Source organism: Dermatophagoides farinae, chromosome 7 (genome assembly GCF_024713945.1).
Source record: "Dermatophagoides farinae isolate YC_2012a chromosome 7, ASM2471394v1, whole genome shotgun sequence".
NCBI classification, from domain to species: domain Eukaryota; kingdom Metazoa; phylum Arthropoda; class Arachnida; order Sarcoptiformes; family Pyroglyphidae; genus Dermatophagoides; species Dermatophagoides farinae.
The window spans coordinates 3,074,362-3,092,314 of record NC_134683.1 but is presented as its reverse complement, the minus strand read 5'-3'; the positions used below and the strand labels follow the sequence as shown (position 1 = coordinate 3,092,314).

Below are 17,953 nucleotides of genomic sequence, written 5' to 3'. Positions count from 1 at the left end.
TTTTTTTACAATATTGTATTATATTTTTCATTATGAAAATCTGATATCTCTCTCTCTCACTCATTTGTCATATACAAATGCAATTGCTCACATATTTATCAATAAATTTGATTGTGGTACTTAACTTGTTGTCGGTTATTATTATCATTCATTTTTTTTTTTGGTTAAATCTCAAAACAAAACAAAAAAAAATCAACAGGTTGACAACGTCGTGACTATCAACGCAACGTAATAAATCGAGAAAAAGTTCTTTTGGGTGGATGATTTCAAGTGTTGTTTTTTTTGTGTGTGTGTGTGCGTGTTTCTATGAAAAATAAAGAAAAAAAAACTTTGCAATCTTTCATAGAATTCAATTATGCAAAACCATCATAACGATCATTCGAATCGATTGATTGAGTTAATTAATCATCCAACAAGTAACCAGCAAAAATTATTAATTGGATTACTAATAATAATTTGTTTTATTATTAAATTTTCAAGAATAATGTCTTTGTTTCTATAGTTTTTTTTTGTTGTTTGTTGTTTATTACGACAACCATATATAGTGAAGAAAAAAAAATTTATTTCCGTACAAATGAATAAAGTCCAAAGTGTTCAACGTAATGTTCGTAATATAATTCGTATCATCATAACCATTATTGCTATTGTGATATGTGCATATCAAATATATATTGTTTGTAATCTATATCTTCGTTATCCAACAACGGTGGATATTCGTGTGGATCCATCACCATTTGTACATTTACCAGGTATTACTGTTTGTAGTGAACTATCTAGTACAATTTTGGTGGAAAAATTAATCAAAATCGAACCAAGTATATATGATGATTTTGTCGGTAAGTAGTGGTGGTTAAAATAGCAAAAATAAAACAAAACAAAAAAAAATAAAAATTCACGATAATACACTATTAATTGATTTTTTTTTCTTTTTAATTTTCATTATTCATTCAGGCAAAACACGAACACAGATAGCAATGATGTTGAAAAAAAGAAAATATCGTGATAAATTATTGAAATCATTGCATTCACAAACCATCGACATACAACATAATCTGACAGTATCAACGGAAAAATTTTTTAAAAAATGTCATCTAGCCACACCACTTGGACAATATCTAAATCGAGTGTCTAATAATAATTATTATTCATCAACATTGATGCATCCAAATTGGGACCTCCAAAGCTATAATCGTATCAATTGTAGTACATTGAATCCAATTCATGAAACAATTTCATATGAATTTAAATGTTTTACATTATTTTTGAATCGTACCGCTTATCAAGATATCAATTATCAGATACCAAAAGATGCTGCAGCTAATCTTAAATATTTAGCATGGATCGAATTGAATCGTGATTTTATGTTCAACGGTTTGATCTATATTCATTCACCTGAAAGTAAGTCAATGAATTACTAATGAAATATTTTTTTTTCTTCATATGTTGTTGTTTTGTTCCATATATCTAGTGTCACATCAATTTGCTGCAACTAGCAATATTCAACAATTAGATCCGGATAAACATCAATTTGTTAGCGTATCATTTGAAAGACAAATAACCAAATTATTGCCACCACCATATGCTACTAATTGTTATGATTATCGTAAAGATGGTTATGCATGTCGTAGTGATTGTATGACGGAATGTAAAACAAAAACCTATGTACAACGTGCAGATGGTTGGCCCGGTGATGTTTATGCCGATAATAATGTATCGTATCGATTTTCAAAAACATGGACCAATTCTTGGAGTTCATCTGGACATCTTGAAGAAGGTTTAGATGCATCAGAATTAGCAGCATGTAGCTATCAATGTGGACAAATGGATGATTGTGAAAGTGTACAATATGATGTACGTACGGCTCGTGTACGTGAAAGAGATGAAGATGATAAATCACAAAGTCATTCATTTACCATTGGTATATTACCACCGAAAAATTTCCAAATCATTAATGAACATGTGCCGAAATTTGAAAAAATTGAATTTCTGGTAAGAATTGAATTTTTTTTTTGTTCTATTATTTTTCTAAAAATTTTTTGCTAAATCAATTTACAATTTCAGATTTATATTGGTGGTCTAATTAGTCTTTATATGGGCATATCGTTCCGATCCATCGGTGTATCAATATTAAGTTGGGCAACATTCTCATCTAAACATCAATCCGGCCTTTGTATATGGTGTTGTCGACAAACAGATTTAAAAGATAATAATACACCTACTGCCATTGCAGTTGCCACATCAGCAACTGGTAATAATCAACAGGCTGATAAGACAATCTATTATAATCTTCCGCCACCGACGACGACAATATTCTATAATAAAGATTACAAATGATGATGATGATGAGTAAACCTACTTACGAATTTTCGATTTACGAACAAATTTCAATTGGGACATTAAAAATTTAAGTTTTTTTTTTATTATTTAAGATAGAAAATTGAGAATCAATTATAAAAACAACATCATTCTGCCTTTGATAAAAGTTATTTATACATTGAATAAAATATATTTTGGCTATACTATAAAATCATTGTTCCAAATGATCTTTGTACACTAGATCAGATACATTCTGTGTTTTGGTGTTGACGACAAAATCCAATTCCAGATAGTCAAGAATCGATATATTTGAATTTTCATTATTGTTGACTGAAATATATCGTCGCTTCAATTCTTGTGGTTGACGATGATCATTAATCCATGATCGAATTTGTTGGCCAATCATTGATGGATCCTTTTCATTATAATCAACAATATGAAATATATCAATGGCTGATAAAATTTTTAGTTCACTTAAAGTGGTGAAAGTTTGTAAACGTTTTGAAACATTATTATAATGACTTGATCGATTGGATTGTTTTCTGTTCTCTTCCGATTGATTCGAAGAAATGAGCCGTGTAAGACGCATTAAAAATACTTGTAAACAGAATGCCTGCATCATTGATAAGGAATCTAATTCAAGTGAGCCCTTTTCATCATTATCATCAACTTCAATTGTTTTTGATGGCAGTAATAATAATACATCGACAATCTCTTGGTTATCATTAACACTGATACCAACTAATGCATCATTCATATCACCAACTGTTAATGGTGGATGATTTCTATGTTTCGATTGATTGTCGGTTGTTTGTTGTTGATGATGATCATGACGAGTGGTACCCATTTCAAATCGAGCTAAAATACAATACAATTGTAATACGATAGAATCGACTAACATTTGACGATTATCCTTAGTGAAAGAACGATTAAGACGGTCACAAAATGTGGTTATGGTTAGGAAATCGGACCATTTTTTCTCCAAAACCAGGCATGGTTGGCTATCATAATGATGTTGACGTAAATTACTATCATAACAGGTAACCCAAAAAGTTTTTGAGGTCTAAAAATGCAAATATTTAAAATTTAAAATAGAAAAAAAAATTACTATAAAAAATGCATACAATAGAAAATGAAAAAAAACTTACCAGCAGGTGGGCTTCAATATTTAATGAATTCAGATTTATACGATAAAAACGGCAATCTTTTAATGAGACTCGAAAATCTTCAATAATATCTACACAATCATCCAAATTATCGACGTCTTCAATGATGACATTCATTTTTTGTTCCAGATATTCTATCATTTTTTCAGCTGAAATACCTACAGTTCTATTAATTGCTTTTGTTCGTCGAACAGGTGGTTTGGGCGGTTGTGAATTATTAATATCATTGAAATCATTAGGAGGCGATGGTGGCAGAGTTTCACCATTTTCCTCTTTAATATTATTCAACGTAAGATTAACTTTCGATTTTAAAGTTCTGGGCGGCAAAACCGGTGGATCGTTCACATTTTTTGATTGCAATAAAGTCGGTGGTTTTATATATTTAGTAGATTCTAGACGTTTAATTTTAACTAATGTTGGCTCTTCGTCTAATGTTTCGGTTGATGATCCATTGAAGCCAGTTTGATGTTTTGATGGCGCTGATGATCCCATCAGGTTCCATTTTCCATGGCGAACTTTTTGTTCTAACGTTGAATAGAATCCATCCTTTTCGGATGTTGTAGATTTTTTATCATTTTTCAATCGTCTAACCATATCAGTGGTATCCATTCGTATTTGTTGTGTTGTTTCGCTAATAAATTTAGATGTTTTTCGTAGATTTTTTTGCACAATTTTTTTATATTTTTTCTTATTGTTTGCATTGAATGTGACGACATTTTTGAATAATTTTGAAATAGATTTTTTGGCAGTTGGATTTGATGAATTCGTAAATTTTTCATTCGAATCTGAATCATTATTATTAACACTATTATCATCAGTATCATCATGATCACTTATATCACTGGAATCCGAATGATTAACATTTTCATCGTCATCATCACTATTATCATCGTCAACATTACAATCATCATCGCTACTATCATCACTGGAAATTGAACCCTTTTTGATTTTATTATTATTGTTAATAGATTTTCCAAATACAATTTCGCCACAATGATTATCAACACTATCATTAGCATCGTCAATACTATTAGTTTCATATGCTTCTCTAATCAAACGTTCACGAAATGATTCATTTGTTTTTGATGATATAACACTAGATTGATTTGAATCGGATCTTGATAAATTGTCTGTTGGTGTTGCTGATGAATCACGATGATTATCATGATCATTACGATGTAGTTTTAAATCAAGTGCCATTTTGGCCAACATTTGACTACGTTTATCTTCAGATGAAAGTGAATCAGAATGTTTTAATGAACCATTTGTCAGAATAGATGATGTGGTAGTTATTTCACTTGAACCATTCGAATTGATCACTATGGTACTTGTATGTCGTGATTTCAATTCTTTTGATTGTTGTTGTATTGTTTCAACATTGCAAATGGATTCTTTTGTTTTAATGCATGTCGATAAACGATTTGGCTGGAAAACAACATAATTTTCATCCGGACCATCGATATTTTCATTTTCATCTTCAAATTGTTGTTGTTGATGTTGTATAAAATGAAGATTATTATTATTACCTTGATTATGAAGATGATCAAAAATTTCCGGCCTGTTGGAAGATGAATGATTAGTGATGAAAGCCATGGTAATGGGTTGATTTTCAACTTTTTGTGCTGCTGTTCGGATTATGTATCCAAAAAAAAAAAAAATGTGAAAATGATAAAAGAAAAGAAAAAAAATGAAATACACGATTTTCATAATCAAAACGACAAAAGTTGTGATTAACAAAACACAAAGTTACCTTGCTGTTGTTCAGATGAACCATTATCGTGATGTTTGCTGCTGTTATTTTTGATTTGAAATGCTTTTCCATTATTATTATTATTATTATTGAAATCTTCCTCTTCTTTGACCGTTTCCAATATTTCATCATCATTTCCATCGGATAAAAATTTTGTTGATGAATCATATGAATCGGGTGCAGATTCCAATGAATCCGGTGATGATGACGATGATGATGAACACGTTTCAATATTTGTAGGTGATGTTGAATGTGATGAGGATGAAGATGAAGATGAAGCCATTGTAGATGATGATGATGAATTTGTAACAGAACAACAACCCGATGATGACGATGATTGAGATAATGTATCCAGATTATGATGATGATGATTATGATTATTATCGGACGATTTATTATTATCAGATTTTTTACCAGTACAAGATACGGGTGGTAAATAAAATAATTCACTACCATTTGTAGTTGTATGATGATCAATTTGTGACAAGTTTTTACTATCCAATGTTAATATCGATCCTTCACGATTATCAACTAATATCACTGATGATGAATCACTACCATTGACAGCAATTTCTGATTTATGATCATCATCATCATTATTATTATCATGTTGATGGTTTTCACATTTTATATCACTTTTCAAATTATCTGAAATATCATCCTCATTATTTTGTTGTTTTACAGTGACTATTGTTGTTGGCACTGTTTTTGTTGTTGTTTGTATCGATGCACGAGGTATTCGAATTCGATCGATATCAATTTCTTTAATCTTTTTTTCTAACAATGTTCCATTGGTTATTGTTGACAATTGAACATTGTTACCAATGTTTGAAAGCTGTAATTTGACTTTGGGAATTTTCGGAACATTTTGGTTACCATTATCTTTATTATTGATGGTGGTAGCAGTGATGGTTGTGGAACCAGTACTAGTTGCCGAAACATTTTGATGATTGATGTTTTCAGAAACAAAATTGACTGCAAGTCGTTTTTCATTTTCCTTGTTGTTGTTGCCATTTTGTTGATTGATATTCGCCATCGATGATGATGATGATGATGATGGTGGTGGTGGTTTCGATCCATTTGTCATCAAATCACTATCATTCGTAGTATTTTTTTGATTTTTTTCAAACATTTGTCGTATTGAATTGGTCTGTTTGTTGATAATAACGGTTTCAGGCAATGGCTGTTGATAGCTATCGGATATCTTAAATTTGACAGGACCATCATTTGTTGATGTTTTATTTCTGCCAAGAACACCGTCACTAAAGCATTTGAAATTTCCATAATTTGAATTGAATAATGTATTGGCAGCGGTTATTTTTTTCAATTCGAGATCATCACTTTCAGAAGAATCATCATCATTATCATCATCAATGATTTCATTATGATTATCGTTGTTTTCATTCAACATAGATGATTTTCCATAACGATTTTGATGATGAACAAAATCCAATAAATCTTGATCATCATCTTCATCATCGGTGGGGCAACGAAATCCAATAATTTCCGGATCCAATTCCACAAATGCCACACGTTTTTTCGGCACTAATTTCTTTACATTATTATTATTATTACGATTCATATCGTTATCCATCTTTATTCCGGATTGTTTTTTATTTGCCGATATTATTAGGATACCTATAGTGAGAAGAAAAAACCACACCCAATGAAATAGATATAAACAATAATGAAGAGAGTTTAAAAAAAAAAATATGAAACAATAACAACAAAGATAGGAATGGTCAAAAATCAATTTGATGATGTTTATTTTGTTGTTGTTGATCAAATTGTTAACGATAAAAGTCTAGTCTTTTTTCGTGATCATCATCAGATAGTTAGTGATCGAATAAACAAATTGACTTTTTTAATTCAAACATCGATGATCTAGTCTAGTCATCATCATTATAACTATCGTAAATTTTCCAAAATCAGTTTTAAATTTTTTTTTTAACTTTGATCATCATCATCATCACGATAAATTGCATACATTGCTGCCGTCTTTGACGGAACAAAAAAACACACATGATTTATCATTTGAAAATGAAATAAATTATATGATGATGATGACACAATGATCAATCTATCCATATCATAAATTGATTAAATGAAATAATAATTTTAATTAGATTGATAGATCAAAAACAAAAAAAAAATGTTAACGAAGATGATCAAATGAGAAATATATGAATGGGAAAAAAAACAAAAAAAAAATATCGAACCTTTTTTCTGATGCATTTTGCCGTGCACTAAATTTTCATTTATCGTTTGATTCGAACCGGTTTTAAATGTCGTATCAAAAATTTTTCTATATTCGTACAATTTTTTCGATGAATCAGAACAAAATTGTCGATCTATTTTCAACAAATGTTTTTGTTGTTGTTGTTGTTGTTGTTCCTGAAATCGATGTTGATTTTCATCAATTTTAAAGATCAAACAATCATTCGTTTTATTTGTTCCTTGCTTTTGTTGCTGTTGTTGTTGTCGAAATTGCCGTTTGGTTGAATGATAATTTAAATTCAATGATGATGGTGTTTGAAATTTTGAAATATCAGATGATTTCAAACAACAACGGCCACCGCCCACAAAATTATTAGCACTATTGTTATACAATACACAGGATGTCGACGATGATGATGATGATGATGACGATGATGTTGATTGTTGCAACCATAACAAATGTCTATCTTTATATCGTTGTTTTCGATGTCGGCAGCAATTCACTAAACTTTGTTGTTGTTGTCGTCGTGGCCGTCGTTTCAATTGACAACCAGGATGATGATGTTGATGTTGATTATATAGATTAGTCTTAACCTGTGTATTGGTTAAATTAGAAATTTTTATTCCATATCTACCATCATGATCACCAATTTTATTGATATTATTACTAACACTTGATTTATGGAATTTATTTATCGTAACATTAGAATTATTAATATTGTTATTCAAACGAATCTTATCAATATATGTTGTTGCTTGGCAATTATCATCATCATCATCATCATCATTATTGTTGTTGTTGTTGTTGTTTGTAAATCGATGATCGTTTTGTTGCAATACTACGGATGTAGTGAATTTATTTAGCTCATTTGATGATCGATGTATTGGATTTGTTTTTGTTTCAATCTCCCTATCATCAATATATTGTTGTCGTTCTAATTGAAAATTGTTAGACAGGTTTTGTTGTTGTTTTTCGTTGTCTTGTTGTTGTTGTTGTTGAATTGATTGACGTTTATTATCTATAATAAAAATATTAAAAATTGAATTCCCTTTTAATTATCATACATATTACTTACCACTGTTATTAAATATTGAATCCAATGGATTATTAGGATCCAATGATGAAGATGAATGGTTGATAAATTTCTGTGGGCAACAACAACAAGTGTCTGTATTTTTTAAAATTTGTATTTTTTCTTTTGTTTCACTATTTTTATCAGTTCGATTTTTTAGTGATAGTTCAAATTTTTCTTTATCATTAATATTTGGATAAAAATCACTTATACTCCTACTATTCAATTTGTTTGAAGAATCAGACGATAATGTTGATGATGATGATAATGATTTTTGATGTTTGCGCAAAAATGGTAACAATGATTGTTTATTAGGGTCAGGATTATCATTATTATTATTATTTTGTGCTAAAAACAACGACGACAACAAACGATTATCATTATTCACATTCTTATCATCATCGTCATCATGATATTGTTTATTATCCGATTCATTGATGATGGTAGTAAATTTTTGATCAAAATCAAAAATTGTACAATTTTCAAATAATGATGGTTTTAGTAAACAATCCACAATATCATCATCACTACTATTATGATTGTCATTAATGATGGTGGTCGTATTAGTAGTAGTAGTAGTAGAATTATTATTGATTGGCCGTTTCTTTATATAGTTTTTATGAACTAATTTCTTGATAAAACAATGATGTTGGTCATCACCAGAATGAATGACACAATTTAATGATTTTGAATGTTGATTTTTATGATGATTGTGATTTTGATGATAAATACAGCCTACACTATGATGATGATGATCAATTCTATTCGATTCTATAACATTTACATTATGCTCATCATCATCATCATCATCATGATGAATGTTTTTATTACATTGATCATCATCGTTGTGGTTGTGTGCAATATCATGATGATTTGAATCACTTTTTCGATTATGATTATTATTCGTTCTAGTTACAAATTTTTTTCTATTTCTATGATGATGATCATCATCATCACTATGAATGTTCAATATATGATGATCAAAAATATTATCATCATTTTGTATTAAAATATTCGATCGTTTTTGTTGTTGTACTTTTTGCTGCTGCTGATGATCATCATTTACATTATGATTGATATGATTATCATCATCAAAATCGTTATTATTGTTGTTGCTGCTGCTGTTGTCGTTGTTGACATTATGACAGCAACATTTAATGTTGGCACATTTTTTTCCAATATGACAGCAGTGATATTTATTAACGTCGTTGACCTTATTATCATTTACTATTTTGAATGATGATGATGATGATGGTGATGGTGATGTGGTTGTTGTCAAAGTTGATGACGACGATGGCAAATGACAACAAAATATCGATTTTTTTGACAAGTTTTTCCCGGTCAAATTTGATGTTGGCAGTGATAAAGACGATGATGATTGTGGTGGAAAATCAATTTGATTCACTTGATCATGATTATTATCATTAAGAATAATGGATAAATGTGTCGAAAATGTTTGATCATCATCATCAAATTGATTAAATTGTTCAATATGTTTATCGTTCAACAGTGGTTGTTGTTGTTGTTGAAAAAGATTATGATTCAAATGATAAAATTTTTCACCATTACCGGATCTTTGATTCGATTGTTTCAGTAGTTGATAATCTTCTAGTAGTTACAAATGAATTGAAACAAAAAAGAAATTTAAGAAAAACAAAAAAAATTATTTCACATGATGATTAGTACACAACAAAATGGGAACAAAATTCATTTGGAAGCAAATGGAAAAAAGATTGTTTTTTTTCCCCAAATGAAAATGAAACCCTCAATTTTAAATGAACGAATCTATCTGTCCATCAATCTATAGCCGCAAACAATGGTTATGTGTAGTTCCAAAAAAACTAATGTCACTTTTGTGTTATACAACAACAACATGATCACCATCATCATTAGGTAAGATAAGAAATCATCAAATTCATTGGGCATCCATTTGTGTGTGATAATAATAAAAGATCAACAACAATGTAAACAAATCAGGAACAAACAAAAAAAAGTGTCACAAAAATAGAAATACAAAATCCAATCCATGATGATGATGAAAAAATAAACTTTCGGTGCTATATAACAAAAAAAAAAAAATTCGTTTACAAACACAGATGACAGGTTTAAGGAAAAAAATTTATAAATGCAATACCTGGATTTTGACCATCGTATAAGATAATCTACATGTATGAAAATCCATATTTTTCATTTCTATATTTATATACACAAAAAAACTATCGGACTATATATATGAGTGAAAAATAAACTGAAACACTGACAAATATGAACATGAACAGTTTAATATTAAGAAAACGACGACATTTAGATTTTATCCATGACAAACAATCAAATAATGAGCAAAAAAACAACAACAAGATTTATTGGCAAATAATTTGAACTTTTGTGTGAACAATGTGACAAGTTCTAATTTCAAAATTTTTTTTTTTTTTGACACACTGGTAATCGTCGTAAGCAATAACAATCGATACGAATTTTTTTTCCATTCAAATGTTATTATATATTGTTCACCCAGTGAAAAAAAACAAGTCACAAATCTAGAATGAAATTAGGATTGCAATTAAAACACAATGTGTATGTGTGTGTGTGTGTGACATGTAAAAATAAGAATGGTGAATGAATCTCTACAGCACAATACAATTAAAATAAAAAATAAAAAATCGAAAATTGCCTGCAGAGAACAAGAAAAGAGAATTGGTAACATGCAAATCTTGGAAACTAAAGAAAAAAAAATTACGACCACGATTATAATGATGATGATGATGATGATGATAAAGATTCATTCATTAAGAAGTAAATATAAAATTATTATTATACACAATAACAATACAATTCAATTGTGAAAACAACAAAACAAATGAAAATGATGTGTATAATTATATTGAAGGTAAATGTTGTCCAATGCATACAAATTCAAATTCATGTTCATCATGAGAGAATTTCGAGCAAAAAACAAACCTGGTCATCACTCTAGTTTTTATCAAAAAAAAAAAAAAAAAAATTCACATTATGTGACAACATTTTGTACATATATACAGAATGAAAATGAGAAAAAAATGATGATGATGATGATGAGTATATCATTAATTAGTGAAATGGTGATGAAAACAATAAAAATTCGAAACACATTCATTCATTCATCTTTTTTTTTTTTTTTTTTTTTTGGTCAAAAAAGTTCATTATTTCTGGAGCAGCAACAGGTTTTTCTTTCTCATTTCTTTTTCTTTTTTTTTGACATTATCATCATCATTGTCATCATGAGATATGGCCATTTAAGACAAATTTTTCTTTTTCTTTTTTTAATAATGACCCATTGACAATGAACATCATTCTTTGTAATCTTTTCTCTTGTGAATGTCATGTATGAATGTGTGCGTGTGTGTGTAGAATTCTTACATCACATTAATATTTTATACATTCAGAGACAGCAAACAATTGAAATTGAATTAAAAGACAACACAGAAAAAAAACAGAATTGCACGTGCAACAATAACAACAAAATTGATGTAAACATGAACTCAAATGATCGAATTTCGTTTTTTTTTTTAATTTTGGCAAACATTTCAATTACCATTTTGCAAAGGCGAGAAAGAAATAAGAACGAAATTTGCAATTCAATTTTTGTTGTTGTTGTTGTTGTTATGATAACATGAAGATGAATTCAATGTAAACAGACAGAATAAACAAATGATGAAATGGAAAATTCGAGCTAACCACAATATTTAACCGAACATCATCACTGTCCATGATCATCACCAATCATCGAACATGGTAACACAAATGAACAGATGGCTAGATTCGATGATTTTTTTTGTTCGCACCGAATATTAACATGGACAGATGCACGAAAAAATGAAGATGAAACAGTTCATTAATGGTGAATAAAATGAAATGATTAGATGGATCCTATCGTCATTATCATCATATTATGATGAAAAAAAAATGCCAAATGCCCAGTAGCCATAACACAAAATCAAAATCAAAAAAAAAAAAAAAAATTCAAATCATTCAAATGGATGACGATGATTCATCCATGCACGCACGCACACACGCACACACATTCAAAACATTCGAATGTCTGAATGGATGATCATCATCGACACAACAACAACAACAACAGCATTGAACAGTATAAAAAAGTGCCGGTATTTTTTTTCTCTCTCTCTCTCTCTCTCAATTTTTATTTTCAACTATGAAAAAAAAAATCAGTGACTCTCTTTTTTTTTTTGCTTTCGAAACTAGGATTTCTCTTTTTTTTTTGCCTACGAATCACATATCTATCATACACACACACACACGCACACACCGAAAAATCATTCCGATAAAGACCTGAAAAGAAATCATATCTAATGCTACCAAAATAGTGTAAATATATATGAGAAATCAATTTGATCTTATTGATGATGATGGTGGTAGTAGTGGTAGTAGTAGCAAGATGATGGCAATATTTAAAATCTATACGATCATAAGGTAATTTGAGAGAGTGAATTTTGAACATACATTTTTTTCACACATTTTTAAAAAAGAGAAAACAGAAAAAAATATTCAGAGACAGCAAAAAAAAAACATATGATTTTTTTCTCTGCGATCCATAACATTTTTCATGTTCCTGGAACCACTTGATGATTATGATAATTTTATGTGTGTGTATAGAAAATGGAATAAATATGACGAATAAATACTGATGATTATTAATAATAACAAAACAATAGACAATATGACCACGGTAACGGTGGCTACCATTGATTTTGATCACACCATTATCATCATCAAACAAACAAGCAAATAAACAAACATGACTATTTGTTGTTTGTTGTTGTACATTGTTGATTTTGATTTTGATGATGATGAATATTAAAACAATTGAATTCATATCATCATCATCATCATCATTATTCAAGCATTAAAAAGTAGCATCTCCATAACATCTGGCCATTTTTTCATTTTAATTTTTTTTTTGCTACCTTTTTCTTTCACAGTTTGTCTACTTGTAGTTGTTGTTGTTGTTGTTGTTGTTTTTGTTGAAAACACAATCTTCGATATATGATAACATACTTAAGAGTAAAACAAAAAATCTACCGACACAATTGGAAAAGATGAACAAAAAAAAAGAAAAGATTAAATGAAACGCAATATGATAATAATAAGTGAAGAATAATAATACAAATATAACAGCTGAATAAATAAACCAAAATGTAAAAAAAAAATCAAAATGTGAAAATGATATATAAAGAGAGCAAAAAAAAAAGAAAATGGCAAAATGCAACACACAAAACGGAAGTTTAATTCCGGTATTGATAAGAATCATTCATTCATTCATTCACAATCATTAAACACCACATATACACCATTTATTTTTTTTTTGCAGAACAAAAAAATCCAATATATCAATGACGTGCGATGGTGGTATTATATCGATCGAATCAATCGAATGAAATCAAAAATTTTTTTTTTTTAATGAGAACAACAAATCAATCAATGAGATATACTATATAGAGGAGGGGTTAAAGTTTTTTTTTCCAATGAACAATACCCTAGCATATGATGCGGATAATCATCGAAAACAACAGCAAAAAGCAACAGCAACAACAACAAAATCGATCATATTCAAAAATGAATAAACAAAAAAAATAGATATTCACCATCCAATTGGAAAGTCTTGATCAATGATCAATGATGATGATGATGATCAAAATTCAAATTTGGATAATAAATGATCAATTGATGATTTTTTTTTCATAATAAAAATTTATATTTTTGGAAATGTAGACCGGTTTAATATCAAATAAAATGGAATGATGATGATGATTATGATAATCATCATAATTATTGAAATCAAAAAAAACAAAACAAAAAAATATTGATGATGATTTTGCATCATTGATCATTCATCATTGTATTTATTGGTGACGATTATAAATGATTATTATTGGTAATAATGATGATGATGATGATGATCATGTTATGAATATGTAAAAATATTCCCGTTTATATGCGTTGGTGTTTGTATCATGTAGAAATAATAATCAATGAAAATCAAAAAAAAAACGAACAAAAAAAAAAATTCGAACCAAACCCAATAATATACGTTGATGTTGTTGTTGTTGTTGTTGTTGAACTTTTCAAATTTTGTTCAATATATGAATGAACCACAATATTAATCAATCAATGATAGAGGATGATTTCAATAGAAAATGATCAAACCAAAGTTAAATTAATTTGATTTTTCCATTTTTTTGGTTGTTGTTGTTGTTGTTGCTGTTGGTAAACAATTTACATTTTTTTTCTTCAAACAATCTCGTTTTGTCATCTCATTGTTTGTGTTTGTTTGATGTTGTTGCTGGTAGTGGTGGTGGTGGTGGCGGCGGTGGCGGTGGTTTTGGTGGTTGCTATGTGATGTCCATTTGCTATACTGAGTGTCATTATTATTATCATCATCAAAGAAAGGAAAAGAAAAATCAAAGATCACTAGCGTAACAAGCAAACCACTTCGTTAGAATTCAGTCAGTTCAGTATTATATTGTACACTTTCTATTTTCTTTATTATGGTTTGCCTATTGCTCACACACACACGGACAAACACAGACAAACATCTTGAAAACATTAATTCAGACACACATGGTCTGTTGTGTTGTTGGCCCATAATATGTAGCAGCTACATCAAAAAAAAAAAATTTCTATACTGAAAAAGTTAGGCTCAATTTACATAAATTCAAAACAAATGTGTGTGTATAAATAAGAACCAAGAATATGGCCAAGAAAAAAAAATCAACCAAGTCTTGAACATCAAATAAAGAACAAATAGATCATTGAATCAACAACAGGTGAACATTGGTAGTAGCATGAATAAACTTCGCATACATCGACACACATCGATATAATTAAAAGGACTCTATTTTTATAAGTGTGAGAAACAAACAAAACGCAAAACAAAACAAAAAACCTGTTTTCCATTACAAATCCAACAACAACAACAACAACAATATGATGATGATGATGATTTCCATATGGATCAAGATCATCATCATAAATAGGGTTGACAAAAAAAAAATTTTCATAAATTTTACGCATATTCAAATCAATTATTATTATTCATTGAAAAGATGTCAATTTTTCTTCACGTTGTCTATTGTTATGATGACTATCAGAGCAAAACGATTCGAAATGAGTAGACGACGACGACGACTACACTGATGATGATGGAACAAATTAGAATGAAAAAAAAAATAAATAATCTAAGATCAAAGAAAATGAACATAATAAATATCATCATCATCATCATTTGCATACTACAACATACACACACACACACAAACAACGTTATCATCATCATGGTTATTTGACTGGAAAAAAAATTATTCCAATTTCCGGATTTCATTTCATTTTTTTTTCTTGAAATAATCACCATGGCAATGTATGGTATGGTATTCTAATTTTGCGTTTTTTTTTCTTGTTGTTGTTGTTCTATTTCCACACTAATTTTGTTATATACTTTTGTCGGCTTTTTTTTTGTTTTTTGTTTCTTCATTCAATTCAATCCATTCCATGTCATTGTTTTTTTAAATTGACATTCTTATTCCACCATTGATGTTGATGATGATGATGATGATGATGACAATTGGATTGGAATCCATACCACAATTGTCAACAACAACAATATATTGTTTAGTTGTAGGCTATAAATCAAAAAGACAGAAATCATTCTATTGTCTACATAAGGCTAATGGCAATGGAACAGAAAAAAAAGAAAAGAAACCGGTGTGGTGGCGTCACCATATACACCGGCCTATATGTTCCAAAAACAACAACAGCAGCAACAGGTCGAATGCAGTGGATCGTAAATTTTTCCGTTCACTCTTCACCCATTTTTTCACATTGCTTCAAACCAAAAAAAAAACAGAAAAAAATCAAGCGAACCGAAACTATCTTAATTGACTTTTTTTTCCACTTTTATTCTGTAGCTGTCTCTGTATGCTTATGTGTTTATTATTGTTGGATCGTCAGGTTTTTTTTTTTTGGTTGCTTTCCATTCGATTGATGATGAATTTTTTCGATTTGTCTTGTATTAGGAAAACATGAAAGAAAAAAAAAACACAGAAGAAAATCTTGCCTGTACCATCTGTGTATTATTATTATTAAATATATGTCAACATGTCGAGTGTTTTAAAAATGTCATCATCATCATCATCATCATCATTTTATTTTCCAGTGTTTGGTGCAATGACAAAATGGTGATAATACTATAGTAATAAAAAAAAGGTATATATAATTGTTTTCCCTCAAAGATAAATTTACTTTACTATTTATGATCACATTCAATAGTTGAAAATTATTCGTTTTGATGTACCATCACCATCATCATCATCATTATTCGACGCCATAATGGCCGTGTGAACCAAAAAAAAAAAAAAAGTCAAAAATAACAAAAAAAAGGACAAATTAATACATACATGCACAAAAAAAAAAGAATGACAGAAAGCAATGGGGAAAATGTGAAAAAAAACGTTATGTTCAAAATAAGAAAAAATTCACGAGTTTTTCTAATAAAAAAAAGCAGAATGAAAATAGCATTGGATTGTTCATTCGTACATTTCATTTATTCATTCAAAACTTTTCATCATTGAAAACAACACTAAAAATAAATGAAAAAAAAAGACAAGAGTTAATCACGAGTTAATCAATGAATCCATCAATCAATCAATTGATTATCATAATCGATTGATTGATTGATGATAGGATATATTGTATTACAACTAAATAATCAAGTGACAATCATCATTGATTTGATCAATAGAAAATGATTCGTGATCATGATCAATCATCAATGTATAACTCACTATATATCATTATTATAATCCATTCTTATCACACACAAACAAACACTAATTTTTGACTAAATTATTCATATGTGAGCGATTGAATGAATGAAGGAAAAAAAATTTTCGTTTTTCGTTTCAATCCATTGGTTCCAAATTAGAAAAATGAAAAAAAAACAAAGAATAATAAAATAGTAAAAATTATAATAGCATTCGATGTGTTTTTTTGCATTTTATTATTGACATTTTTTGTTTTTTTCAAAGAACAAAAGAAAAAGATCAAATGGATTTATTTTTATCAAAGAACAAAAGAAAAAGATCAAATGGATTTATTTTTATCATTATCATCATCGTTATTCATTCATTATTATGAATCCATCATTGTCATCATAGAAATCAATTCAATTATTGAATGTGAAAGAAATGAATGAACAATCAAAAAAAAAAAAAAATAAAATAAAATAAAACTACAAGGAATCATTGATAATTGTTGTTGTCATGAAAACTTTTATATAGATATGAGAAACATTCATTATTATATAATGGCAATCATAAACCCATGTTCCGTGTCACTTGTTGCTGTTGTTGTTGTTATTGTCACACAAATGAAACAAA

At 29.0% G+C, this 17,953-nt stretch overlaps 2 protein-coding genes across 4 annotated transcripts; one reads left to right on the top strand and one right to left on the bottom strand.

Annotated features, from left to right (window-relative positions):
- On the top strand, positions 1-2,527 carry LOC124496624 (uncharacterized). 2 transcript variants are annotated; one of them, XM_075733050.1, is made up of 5 exons: positions 64-416; positions 503-836; positions 952-1,398; positions 1,469-1,989; positions 2,062-2,527. In XM_075733050.1, exons 2-5 carry the CDS (start codon positions 575-577, stop codon positions 2,332-2,334), a joined length of 1,503 nt encoding a protein of 500 aa, XP_075589165.1. In that variant the 5' UTR covers positions 64-416; positions 503-574; the 3' UTR covers positions 2,335-2,527. The 2 variants fall into 2 exon arrangements, with proteins under 2 accessions (XP_046916117.1, XP_075589165.1); XM_047060161.2 differs by having other exon boundaries at positions 1-836.
- On the bottom strand, positions 2,397-15,152 carry LOC124496623 (uncharacterized). Of its 2 annotated transcripts, none has more exons than XM_075733048.1 (6): positions 14,594-15,152; positions 8,526-10,130; positions 7,452-8,468; positions 5,233-6,870; positions 3,465-5,107; positions 2,397-3,379 (listed from the first exon to the last, which is right to left on the bottom strand). In XM_075733048.1, the coding sequence occupies exons 3-6, from the start codon at positions 7,465-7,467 to the stop codon at positions 2,528-2,530; spliced, it is 4,149 nt and encodes a 1,382-aa protein (XP_075589163.1). In that variant the 5' UTR covers positions 7,468-8,468; positions 8,526-10,130; positions 14,594-15,152; the 3' UTR covers positions 2,397-2,527. The 2 variants fall into 2 exon arrangements, with proteins under 2 accessions (XP_075589163.1, XP_075589164.1); XM_075733049.1 differs by lacking the exon at positions 14,594-15,152 and adding an exon at positions 10,657-10,824 and having other exon boundaries at positions 3,465-5,104.
- Positions 15,153-17,953: the final 2,801 nt, after the last annotated feature.

Bases quoted from the DNA above. Each gene is read 5' to 3' on its own strand.
- LOC124496624 (XM_047060161.2), top strand. From the start codon at position 575: ATGAATAAAGTCCAAAGTGTTCAACGTAATGTTCGTAATATAATTCGT. The intron at 837-951 runs GTAAGTAGTGGT...TTATTCATTCAG, and splicing joins TATATATGATGATTTTGTCG to GCAAAACACGAACACAGATA. The intron at 1,990-2,061 runs GTAAGAATTGAA...TTACAATTTCAG, and splicing joins TTGAAAAAATTGAATTTCTG to ATTTATATTGGTGGTCTAAT.
- LOC124496623 (XM_075733048.1), bottom strand. The intron at 5,108-5,232 runs GTAACTTTGTGT...TAATCCGAACAG, and splicing joins TTCATCTGAACAACAGCAAG to CAGCACAAAAAGTTGAAAAT. The intron at 3,380-3,464 runs GTAAGTTTTTTT...TTGCATTTTTAG, and splicing joins ATATTGAAGCCCACCTGCTG to ACCTCAAAAACTTTTTGGGT.